At 40.7% G+C, this 13,115-nt stretch overlaps 1 protein-coding gene across 4 annotated transcripts in view; it reads left to right on the plus strand.

Annotated features, from left to right (window-relative positions):
* Positions 1 to 10,512, plus strand: part of SLC9A4 (solute carrier family 9 member A4) — a 34,990-nt gene extending 24,478 nt beyond the window's left edge. Inside the window, exons 9-12 of one of the 4 annotated variants that reach the window (XR_009729116.1) lie at positions 3,341 to 3,441; positions 5,831 to 5,962; positions 6,690 to 6,777; positions 9,624 to 9,674. Coding sequence is in view for 2 of the 4 variants with exons in the window: in XM_061377627.1 (XP_061233611.1) it covers positions 3,341 to 3,437; positions 5,831 to 5,962; positions 6,690 to 6,777; positions 9,624 to 9,925 (619 nt within the window). In the remaining 2 variants the exon portion in view is untranslated. Of the gene's footprint in view, positions 1 to 3,340; positions 3,442 to 5,830; positions 5,963 to 6,689; positions 6,778 to 9,623 lie in introns of all 4 variants that reach the window. The other 3 variants (XR_009729117.1, XM_061377628.1, XM_061377627.1) reach the window with 3 other exon arrangements.
* Positions 10,513 to 13,115: the final 2,603 nt, after the last annotated feature.

Here is a 13,115-nt window from a genome sequence, read left to right on the forward strand (position 1 = left end):
TGATTCTTGGAGGCTGTGAGAGTGTTCTAGGGGAATATATGTTTTCCCAGCTCTGTTCATTGGTAGGTTTGAGCACTGGAAGAGACACGGTAGTGAGCTAGTTGTTGGATCTTTGGTCTGAGCAAATGCAGCAGTTCTTTTCATTCTCCTGACCCATTCAGTGAACCTGCTTAAGACTAAAAGGTTTGTAAATGCATTTGTAAATTGCTTGATAGTTATCAATGAAACAGCTTGTACCTAAAGTCTCTGACTTCAGTGAGGATACAAAAATCTGTCTGTAAGCAAGTGGAGATTTGAAATAAAATTCCAATGTATAGCTTGTAAAACAATATTTGAAGTGCCAGAGTAGTGCTCTCTGGCACTCTCTCGCACAGAGTAGTACTCCCTCACTAGCACTTTTGATCAGTTCTGCAACCTTTAGGCACAGGAGGGGAAATGCTCTATAACAATCAAAGTGGATCTCCATCTCTGTGAATCAGAATTATTCTCAGAAATTGCATTCATGCTGGTGTAATTCCTGCAGGCGGAGAAGGTGTCCGATATGCAGTGTTTCCAGTGGCGAAATTTACCCATGGACTGTGCAACAAAGAATTCACATTTGAACGAAAATAGAGCATTTTGTTGCAGTGTTTTGTAGAATATAAGCCTTAGAAATAAAGATAGAAATTGCAAAAGCGGTGCTGAGCAGATATTATCAAAACTGTATGGCTGTTTCTTGGAGGAAATATGCCCATTACACAGAGAGATGGATTGATGCTTAGCTTACTTACTGTTGGCTTCATATTGCTGCAATACTGACTTTGACAAGAGTAAATCTTACAATGCATCAATACAGCTCAGGTCAAAATCAAGTGTCATGTTGTCATTTGTGGTGATGCAGCTCTGCAAGGACTGTGCCCTATGAACCGTACTTCCTTCACAGGACTAGTGAAGATTGGTGGAGACTTCACAAAGTTCAAGATTTTAGATATAACACATACCAAATAATCTTACAAGGTTTGTGGAAGGCATTTTGTTTCCTCCATGAGTCAGCTGTCTACAGATATAAAGAAGAGATACTGCCATGGTACTCATTACAGAAAGATGGTTTTCATGGCGTACAATAATTTCTTTATTTTCTTCACAAATACATTTCCTGCATGGTGTTTTGTCGTAACATGCTGGAAGTTTCACTAAGAACAAAGAAGTTGTTTCAATAAGGATTGCTTAGTGGGTTTGGGGCTTTTTTTTTTTTTTTGTTATCTTTAAATTCATTGTATATTGCAAAATGCAAAAGAAATCTGTTCCTTGCACCTGTGCATTGTAGGTTAGTATTAAATTCCATTAAAATAGTGCATGTTTTCAATTTATGCTTCAGAACAATACAGACTATCTTCCTACCGTTTGTTCTCTTGCTATCCCAGCTCAGCTGGAATTCAGGGAATTTTATTTATTCTATTTAAGTTACCTTAAAAACAAAATTATGAGCCTTTAAATGACAGAACTGGTCACTTCTGTGCTGGCATATGGAGGGTCAGGTATGTAACTAGAAAAGTAAAGAGATGATCTGATGTCTTCCTAGCAGAGTTCTGCTTATCCCCTACTTACTTAGCTGCTTTCCCCCATCTATTCCCAACTGTAAGGTATACAGACCCTATGCAGATTTTCACTGAAGTGCGGATCAGAGAGACAGTTAATCTGTATGACGTCAAAGCTGCTTGCATCAACTATGTCAGTTCAATTTGCATTACACTAATGAGCAAAGCCTGCATTTTATAGACAACTTCTCACTGACAGGCTAGATTGCCATTAGTCCCCAGGAGGCTGGGTCTGTGTTCGCTTTCCCAGGTGTACCTCACATTTCTCTGTTATCCAAAGAGACTGGTTTCCGTGCTGTGGAAAGTAGCATACATGGACTGTCCCACAGCCTGCAACACACCAGACCCGATATGTTATAAAGGTGCATTACACCTAAGCCTGGAAACTTGGTGGTATCCTTGGATCCTCTCAGTGTTATTCCTGAGAGCTGAAAGCAAGTGAAAACCCACACAACAACCAACCACCCAGCTGGCCTGGAACTGGGTGGTGGTGCTGGGCTTTCTTCCCTGCTGGTAAATACCCAACTTTGTTGTGCTATTGAGAATTGATAAATATCAATTAAACATTTGTTGGGAAGGATTCATTAGGGCCAGGATAAGTTTTCTGGTCAAATCCAGAAACTGAGTCCTATTCACTCACTTTGGCTTGTCAATAGCACAAAAACAGTGGTAATCTTGTTAAACTAGTGGCAATTTCAAATCCCAACCTTTTTCCTATGTTTCCAGCATAAACTCATTTTAGCTTGAATGCATCTTCCTTTGTTTTAACTTTTGTTAAAAGTTTTTGATTTATTGTAGAGAGCAAAAAGTAAACGCACACAAAGCTTTGACAATACAGTACATTGATGATAATCCATCCTTTAATTGCACAGTTACAGATGACACTCTAAGGACATCCCTTAGCTGAGAACAAAGATTTGAAATTTCATTAAAAATAATAAGTCAAGAAAGCAAATGGAGAAGGGAAAAATAAAAATAAAAACAAAACACAGAAACAAGAGGAACACTGATTCATTCTGAATGGTCACTATCTAATTCCCTTTGTTTTCTTGGGAATTGAGCTGTATCCTACTCTCACACATATCAACCTATTTAGCAGAACCAGTTAACATTTCACAGTAGCCCTCCTCCATTGTTTTGCTAGTGAAAGAGCCGGGCAGCTACAAGTGACTTGAGCTTCTTGTCACAGTTTGTTAAAAATACAAAGATGACTATCTTTCAGGTAGTTCTTTCTTTTTAAATGGAGAGCCAGGCTCAGTAGCAAGGAAACCCTACATGTTCTCCTCACCACAGGGTGGGTGTCTTGTGCTCTTAGTTCTAAAGGATCTACTGCGCTTTCTCAAATGAGTTAAAACCATTAGGTCTGCAGGGCCCAGACTGCTAGACCGTGCTGAAGAATGTATTCAGACAGAGGAGGAAACTTGCAGTGCTTCCTGAATGCACTGCTGGTTGTTGCCCAATCTGATCCTTAAATACAAACTTCCTCACAAAGCTTTGAGGGGAAAAAAAAAAAAAAAGAGTTTCTACTAGCAGCTGTATGAAGGTTTAGGGCCCATTCTGACTACCCAGTATATTGATAAAACCCAGGAAAGAGTAAAATATGACATTTTTATTAATATTTGAATGATTTTGTGGTGTCACTGGTCACAAAGAGGCTGAAGAGTCTTGTGTTCTGGTACTAAAAATAGATCATGAATCATTTCATGGGAATAGTATTTAATCAACTCATTAATGTAATATTTAAACTTCTCTTTTATTTACAGGAACGGTAGAAATCGCCGTGTGCATAGGCTCTCCCACGCAGAGATGAAGTCCATGAGAGACGTCTTGGCACATAACCTATACCAAGTGCGACAAAGGGTGTGTAAACGACCTGGTATCGCTCACTGTTTGCAGACTGAAAGCACTTGTTTGCCCTCCCCATATCACAGCCATGGCAGGTGGTAGCACCAGGACCAGCCTTGGTGTCAACGCTGGTGGGAGATGTGAGCCTAGTGCCCTGAGGTGCTCCGACCCTAGAGCCGCCCAGGGAAAGGAAGGAGGGGAAGAAGCCCTGGCTTGAGGCACATTCCTGGGTATAGAGAGAAAGTGAGTTTTCTCCATCAGCTTTTCACCCTGGCAACAACATGGAAAGCCAGGAAAATCTGTGACTGGGCTGTAGAGGTCAGGCTTTCCTCACTACACAGCTACCCGTGATTCGGGAACCACCATCTCCAGGCTGCCAAATGCTCTGTCCCCATGGCATGCACGGCCTGTGCACTGGATGGCTAGGCTGGATCAGTGCTGGGCAACCAGCTACTGATGCTGATCATCCAGCTACCTGGTACGTGGGGACGAGTGCAGGCTTTTGTGGGGGGTGGTGGGCTGTGGGGTAGCCAGCAGCAGTGAAGATCCACCCTGTGGAGGTGATGGACCAGCAGTGGTAAATACTGCATAGCTCAAAGACAGCTGAAAGGCTGGTAAATCCTCTGTCTGTATGGGACCAACAGCTTAACCTCGCCACAGGAGAAGAAAGGGGAAAAATAAATAACTATTCCACCTCTTCTGGAACTTTACTTTACACATTTGGGTTCCTTCCCCCATAAAATGAGGGTGATAATAACTCAGCAGGGATTTGTTTTCCAGAAATTTGTACTGCCTCTGATGCAGCCAAGTGAATATTGAGTTACTGAGAGATATTGAGATACTGGACCAGGTCAAGAGAAGGGCAACGAAGTTGATGAAGGGTCTGGAGCACAAGTCTTACGAGGAGCTGCTGAGGGAACTGGGGTTATTTAGTCTGGAGAAGAGAAGGCTCAGGGGGGACCTTATCGCTCTACAGCTACCTGAATGAAGGATGTAGGGATGCAGAGGTCAGTCTCTTCTACCTCATAACAAGTGCTAGGACAAGAGGTAATAACCTCAAGCTGTGCCAGGGGAGGTTTAGATTGGTTATTAGGAAAAATTTCTTCACAGAGAGGGTGATGAAGCACTGGAACAGGCTGCCCAGGGAAGTGGTGGAGTCACTGTCCCTGGAAGTGTTCAAAAAATGTGTAGATGAGGCCTTTAGTGGTATAGTTTAGTGGTGGACTTGGCAGTCCTGGGGTAATGTTGGACTTGATGATCTTGAAGGTCTTTTCCAGCCTTGTTGGTTCTATATCTACTTAATCCAATACTGAGCCCAGAATAGAGAACTGAGTATTCACCTACAGCAATGAGTGGTACAAGATATTTTACATTAACCTCAAAATTATGCAGATAAACACCTCTAACTCGTGTAACACATATTTAAGAGGAAATTCTATGCCCTGCTCTTTTAAGTGTGCTATTATTAATATGATATTCATTCTTAATATAGTTTGATTTGCCACAGCTTATTATCTTTACGATATTAATTTCTTATCTTACCAGCAATAATTTGCATATATAGCATCTCTTAGATTACTTAAATGAAATCTCTCGAAAATAAATTATAGCAATAACTATTTGCACCAGTCACTTCCTATGTGGTATTGAGAACTGTGTGCTTTTGGATATGAATGATAGGAATGAAAACAATACTACTTTCAGTACTTCACTTTCAACTCTGAAGGCCTGATAATGTCTGGCTCACCAGACCAATTTTACAAGGAGCTTTGCAGGTGTGACAGAGAGCAGATTCTGCTTTTTAAGAAGGCTTAATTTTTCTCTTTAAGACAGATAAATATTTCCCTCATTTCACCTGATGGATGCAATAAATCAAAAAGCTTGTCCTAAAACATACTGTGTTTTAGGGTGATATTAAGGTGTAGTTTGTCCAGGTATGGAAAGGAAACTCAGTCTGTGTATCTTATTCTGGAGATGTACTCTTCTTAACTTAGTCTTTTGCTCCTGGGCACATCTGCAACTTACTGCTGGCCCAGTAATATTCGTACTAAGGCTCAAAGGCTAGTTAATCATCTATCTCTCTCTTGGGACCTGTCTCAGATCTGTAGCTCCCAACTGTGTAACAAGGAAAAGGATGACAAAGGGAGAACAAGCCCAGAGATGTTACTAACCTTGTGTGGGTAGGTATATGTTTCTAGTGCACTTCAAACAGTCAAGAGCCTATGAGAGATGGCATCAAAATGCAGTCCTTGAAGTCTAAGACATACAGCTGTTCTTGTGTTTCCTCCTATCTTGATCTCCAGCAGTGAATTTGGTACGAGGTTATGGCCTCACGATCAACCAGACTGCACAAGGTTTTTAACATTGGAAGAACAAAGAAAATCAGCTGGGTGCATTTTCTGTTTCAGGCACCAGCATACAATCGACACAACCTGCCTACCAGTGCAAACGAGAAACAAGCCCAAGAAATCCTCATCCGTCGGCAGCACAGCCTGAGGCAGAGTTGCAGGAAAGGAAACAGCTTACCTTGGGGTAGACCGGTACCTGTTACATGTACTATTGTTTATGTGAAAAATGCCTCTGCTTCTCTGTAAATAAGGAAACAGACAACCTTTTTATATGCTTTTTTGTAATAATTAAAATGGATACTTTCCCCAGTGTCCTTAGCATGGTGACAGCAATATTTTAATGTACTACCTCTATACATTGGTAAGAGATCAGCTACTATGGCTGTCAGTAGTAAAATAATGTAATTTGCATTGTTTTGATATGTGCAAAACAGTATAATCACAAAAAGCCAGATGCAAAGCCCTTGACACCTTGCACTGACTGTTGGCTCTTGATCAGTGAGATTTGTCTGACCAAAGGTAGTCATTGGAGAGCATACACATTTAAAGCTGAGTTGATCACAGTGAGGGAAGAGAAATAAGTTCTTACTGGGTGTATTGATTTTATTTAAAGTTGTCGCATAAAATAGGAAAGGTGAATCTTAGAAGAACATATTTCTCTCTGCTGACTGCAAAAAAAAAAAAAAAACAAACCCATAGGGCTATTATATTAGACACTGACATTTTTCACTGGTGTTGACATTCAGTTCAACCGTTGGAGCCAAGCATTGTTCTTATTCATTCCTCTCTAAATTGGGCTTTAAAAGTGCAGAGGCACAAAAGAAAAAGCATATAGCCATCCCTCTTTACCTTCTCACCAAAGAGGTGCAAATGGCAGACACAGTCACAGGCACTGAACACATTTCTGTTTCATACGCAGGTTAACACCACAGAAGTACGCTACCTCTCCTTGCCTCAGGGCCCCAGACAGCGCACAAGACAAAAAGCCAGGCATGTTACTTTTACAGGTAATGACAATGCTTTACTCTGTATCCTACTCCAGCAGTGAAAGAAACTCGGCCAGTTGCTCAGTGGATTTAGCGGTACCAAATAAGGACTCCCAGGGAAGTCCCTGGCCTCTTTAAATGAGCTACACCCTTTTCTCCTTTCTTTTTGATCTGTGTTGTTTACATGGTCATTACTGCAACAGTTTCTATCTCATCCCAGCACCACCCAGGTTTCTCTTCCCTGTGGCAGGCTCCTGGATCCCCTGTTCTCCCCTTACATCACACACAGGGACTACCTCATTGTGGTTGGTATAGATTATGTGGTTGTTTTACTCTGCCCATGGGGCTGATCACCCCCCCCCCCCCCCGTGATGGATTCAGGCACAGTCTCAGGCTCTTTCCTCTGACTGGAGTATTGGGGGCTCTTCATCTCCATGTGGAGATGAGCCTCTAATCACATAACCTAACAAAAACTCCTGGCAGAGTCTGTCCCAAAGTACCTAGTTTCTTCTCCCCCTTTCCCAGCTTATTCTCTATGAACATTTCTGTAGTAATACTGGAATTAAGGGATAAAGTTATCAGCCAGTCTCATATGTACAGAGTAAAATGCAGACCCAGCCTCAGCTGCACTCTCAAGTAAGGAGACAGAAGTTAGGGATGGAGCAACACCGAACTGTCTAAGGAAACACAGCAAAACAATGTCACAGAAAATACAGAATTTAAGACACTTGAATGTTCATCATTGTCTCCATCTGTAATCTCCCTGACTCCTTCCTGAATTTACTTGTGTGAACCTGAAAGGCATTTGTGTTCCTCAGAAATACTCCTTTTCATTTCTAGCAAAGTTAGCTTTAGAGATTGAAACCATATGTTTAATCGTTGTCTTTATATAAAAAACTTGGACAACAAAGTTTGTTTCCTGCAGGTGCAAACCTGTTTTTTTCTTCCCTTTCTGTTTTACTACGAAAGATTAAAACAGGAGATCTGTGAAGGCAACCATCTTCCTGGGGCTGGGCACTCACACGTGGTGGCAGCAGAACAGAAACTCAGAGGATCCGTTCAGAGGGGAAAATAAAATTACTCATGGGGATTTTTTTTCTTTTTTCCTTTTTTATACAACTGATTGTTTTCAGTTCTGTTTGTCAGGACGCCATGGTGGGGGATATGTGCCTTTCTAAAAGATTCAAATTGTTCTACAGAGCAGCCTGAGACCTAAAAGCATTTCAGACATTTTCAAGGGACCAAATCCTTCTGTACCAGACAGGAATATTATTTCAGTGGGGAAAGAGCTAAATCCTGAAATAGTGAATGAAAGTACTTTTTTTATTAATAGCTAGGCCTGAATTTGAGGCATACCTTATGATCTATCCAAATAGATCATACCTAAAGAGGCTTCTTGCTTTGGCTTCTGGCCCCATCCAAAGTCAGTTGTGTAGCATTCACCTAACTTTAAATTGTCTTCAGCAGGAGGAAGCCACCCCAAACTCCTTTCATAAACTGTGTTACGATGAAATAAGCTGCACTTAGAGACTGGGAAAATAAATGTAAGGAATGTAGGAAATTAGAATGACAACCTCATATATGTATATATGCATCTACAGAGACAAATGCTACCTCTTCTCTCTATGCCTGGTAGCCCTCCTGGAGCAAGCATCCTCTAGAGAGCTTGGTTTAGCTCTTAATTTATAGCTTGTGCAAAAAGTTTAGTAACTACAATGTGAGAAATAACCACAAATAGATCCTTAAACCACATATCAACTCCTTCTGCTACTCATACAAATGAATTATTTCTTTGACAATGTGTATCATTCTTGGCAGCAGTAACGTTCGCAAAGGGCTAAGTATAAAGGGCTAAAGCCCTTCAAATCTGAGACAACTTATCCTGTTTTACTGCTTATGGTGTGGTATGCCCACATGGCCTAAGAGAAGCAGGTTCTGCTGTTAAACCAGTCTGTTCCCCTGTTTTGTAGAGGTATGTACTGGTGCATGCATTCTTACTTTGCGATAACTGTGAAGTAAACATTCATTTAAAACAATGTAATAGTTATTAAACTGCAATAACTTAACAACTTTTGAGTTTGTGACTAAGGCCATACATGTGTGCTTTAACTGCAGCAGTGTATAGCTTAATTTTATTATTAATAGACTTTGTGTTTATTTCCCAACGCCTCCTAACTTGTTAGAAGCTGTTTCTTAAATTAACTACAAGTGTCTTTATGAAGAGTGAAAATGCTCTATGAACTCAACAGAATGAGCAAGCCAGTTATTGGCCTACGGCAGGCAAATTTTTATTGTGTATTTGTGGCAAAGCAAGCTGGTAGGAGCAGGTCTGACACACCCAATGTAATCAAAGCACCCTAGAGTCATACTCCTGGTTTCAGGTGAAACTGTTTTCTTACCAGTTGTTAATCACAGATAACTGGTAAACCTGATTTTTGATGCCACTGTAGTTGTCTCTATCACTTTTTTTCTCTTTTGCTGTGGGTTTCAAAATGCTTTTCAACCATGGTACCAGGTATACTTGTGAAACTTGTGGAAAATTGAAAGCTACATAAAAGCACTCTTGCCCTGCAAAGGCATTGAGCAGCTCTGTCAGGCATTAAAAGACAGCTGAATGTGCTTACTTGTTGGGGTTTCAGGGTAGAGGCAAGATCAATAAAATCTTTTGAACATCAGCTTTGGGATAAAAATAAAATTTAGGATTATTCTTAGTTCTCTATATAATAATTATTTAAAATACTGCAGATCCAGGGTTTAAAACCATAATGCTGTATGGTATTGCATATCCTTTAACTGTCCTTGCCAATACCATGGTGTTTCTCTATTATCCTCTTCAAAATATGAATTATTTGGCTATTTTCCTTCAGATCACCACAGAAGTGGCTCTGATGCTGCATTCCCAGTAATGTCCAGACCCCAGCCCCGACTACGACCACTTGAAGCAAAGCACCACCAGGAAGAGCTGATTCCAATGGCACACTTGGATAGACGAGCACGCCCATCCAATCCATCAGGTCGAAGAGGAAATTCAATCAGGCAGCATCGTTTCACCAGAGCAGAAAATCTAGCTCTAATGCCAAAGTCTCAGTTCACTGTGGGAGAAGTAAAGGGATATGAGTCAGAAGAAGAGACAGTTAAAATGGCACCAGCCAAGCCATTAGACATATGAGGAGCACAGAAGAGCAATGTTTGCATCTCTAGGGCCCTCTGTGCACTGCTCCAGAGAAAATAACAAAGCTCTTATATGAACCAAACCACAATTTTCCTTCTGGGACTACTGCACTTGTTCTCATATCACTTTCAAATGCTGTATCAAGGTACTTAGTGGCTCAGAGAAGACTCAAATTCTTACATGTTTCTGCCAAGCTTTCTTTCCAACAAAACACTGCAGGAAAGAGGAACGTGACCTTTGTAGGGGTTTGGACAGGGATTTAAATGACGATAGTTGGGCACATGCGATGCTATAGGTGGAAGCTAATGTTGCCTTTCTCTGTTCTGCACTATGGCCTGCATCCAGAAGAAAGAAACACTGAAGGACATACTTGGCACATGAGTTCCAAGATTGGTAACTTCAACTTGCTTAAAGCTTTTGACCTCAGAGTAGCTGAGATTTTCCAGGAAAAAGTTAAAAAACAGAAATGCATTTCTAGGCACCTAAATGTCATGGAAGATGTCTAAAGAAATACTTGAGTAAAAAGGATTTCTAGTGAACATTTTCAGCACCACCAGAGGAAAAAAATAAAACACTTTTTTCCCCTTTTTCTCATGTTTGCAGCTTTTGTGTTTAGCGGGCCATAAAGGATGCACTGAAATTGTACAAAGCTTTATGAGACTTAAGTTCTGTTTGCATTTCCTTATTGTGACAGAGATATGATACAACTTCCTTTTATGAAAGCAATTATTACAAGAGGGTAAGATTTGGCTTTTGTACCAACACTGAATAAGCAATGAAATACAGTTCTGTACCTGAAAATCAACAAATAAACCCAGCTTCACCAAAAGAGGAAGTACCTTTTGCCAGATCTCAATCCTATAGCAAGTTATGTTGACACTTTATAAATCTGTATGAAAACATTATTTTAAGAAAAAGAGTTATCATACAAAATCATTGCAATGTGAGTCACCCACTTGCTGCATGAAATTTAATGAGGCCAAAATTAGTGCCTGTGTGATGTGGTCCTTAGGGAATAGAGCTGATGCAGGTGCATGGAGTGAGGTGATGGAGGTGTGGGACCTGCTGCTGCACTACAGAGTCAGGAGGGGGTGGGATCTTCAAAACTGCCAGCTGGGTGATGTGGACTGGAGGCAGTCCCTGGAGACAGCAGTGAAAGGCAAGTGGAAATCTGAGAGGAAGGGGAAGAAGGGATAGTATCTTATCTTCAAAGGGAGCTCAGGAGAGAGATTGAACAGAGGAATTACCGTCAGCTGCAAATTCAGCATTTCCTCTTTAAGAAGATTTAATCAGCAGGTTGTGTGGGGGAGCTGGACAGATACAAACTGTGTGAAATAAGGAAGGTTAATTGGATATCTGGAGTGGCATGGAAAGGGACTAGACATACATGATGGAAAAGAAGACTGTGCAATTTGGTCAGGGTGTATTTGGCAGGCATGCTTAAAATTGACTCCTAGATTCTTTATTAAATATTATAAAAGTCATGGAGCATTCATATACTCACCCACTGTAAGTAAGGAGCAAAGCATTCAATTCCTAATGATCATTTATACTAGAACTAAAGAAAAATAACTAGGTCTTGCTAAAATACAAATAAATATGCAAGTACAAAAAACACATACCAGTGCGTAGGCGGAGTCAAATCTACCTCTTGGTTTGTTCCTAATCTTTTCTTTGATGAAATCAGTGAGTGAGGTTTTCAGAGAGTGTAAAGCCATAGAGCATCTAGAAGTTAATAGAGCTCTCACAGCTTTTGTAGTGTGGTCCCCAAACTTGTAAAGTCTATTTTTAGTTTTATTTCCTAGCAATTAGAAAACAGGAGTGGAAGAAAATTTCCTTCTATGCAATTAGTTGCTGCTAATGGTTTTGCTGGTCATCAGCCAAGAAGAAATGCTGCAGATGCCTGTATAAAATATGTTCCAAAATATAAAGTTTCACTGTTTGTTTGTTTTCATGGGTATTTCATACTTGTAGACAAAAGAGTTCTTACAGAAGCACACTGCTTATATTTTAGATAGCAATAGCTACAATAATGGTTCACTACAAGTAACTTACTCATGCCTAGAAGGTGGAGAATTATTACTTGAAATCCAGAAAGAAAATAGGAACGTGGGTAATTAAGTCTGTTTCCTTGGGATGGGGGGATAGGGCAGGACAGGTGAGTTTCAGGAAGGAATAATAATGAATAGCCTGTACCTTCAACAGCAGAGATAATAGGAGATACACTTGACAAGAACTTGCTAACTAATGAGAAAAATAAGACAATAATAAGAACAGTTATAATGAGAAAATATTTTAACAGTAAAAGCAACAATGGTCAAACAGTATTTTCAGAGTTATCAGGGTCCACAGTATATTGTGAGCAACCGACAATACCTTCATATTTATTGCACGTTGTGATTAACTGTTAGATCCTGTTGTTCTTGCTGCAGCTGTTACTCTTCAACTAATATTCCAGACAAGTAGGAACTTGTAGTTAAAGGAAAATCTCTTTCTCAGAGATCTTATCATGAAGGATGCAGCAGTGAGAGGAGTGCCAGCAATCAGGACACAATAGCAGCTACTGTAGGGAGTGCCCAAACTGTGACCTCCAGAAATACCAGTTAACAGATTGCACTGAAAGACTGCATTGCTATGCTTCCTCCTTCAGGGGGAATGGTGCCCACTGGGAATGTCTGCAACTGCATAGTCAGGGAAACAACACGATGGCTGCATAGTAAAGCAGGACAGGGATGGATGCTATGAAGGACCTAAAAGCAGTTTGTGAGTTGCACTATGGGAGGATATCAGTGAAGGAGTGCAGAAGCAGGGGGGATAGCTTACCTCAGAGCATGACTCAAAACTCAAGTCGGTGGAACAGTTCACAAAGCCAGAGAGGAGAAGCTGTAACAGGTGGAAAAGAGCAAATGCCCTGGCAAGAGCTCTAGATGGACTGATTTACTGCTGTGTGTGTGGGCAAGAAAGTAGGCCAACTTAAAAGACTTAAAAGTAAGTTCAGATGTGTTCAGAGCAGTTAAGGAAAGTTGTATGAGATTCAGAAAAGTAGGCTAGAGTTTCAGGCTGGAGAAGCTGGTAGAGAAGTAACGACCATGTTCAGTGTAAGAAGGGTGGTTTAATCCATATTTAAGAGACAGGTAGTCAGAGAAAGAGGACCAGTGATATCTGCAGGGGAAATAACCAGATTGCC

Source organism: Neopsephotus bourkii, unplaced genomic scaffold (assembly GCF_033783945.1).
Source record: "Neopsephotus bourkii isolate Nb327-2 ecotype Australia unplaced genomic scaffold, CSIRO-AGI_Nbou_v1 NB_1760, whole genome shotgun sequence".
Lineage (NCBI taxonomy): Eukaryota > Metazoa > Chordata > Aves > Psittaciformes > Psittacidae > Neopsephotus > Neopsephotus bourkii.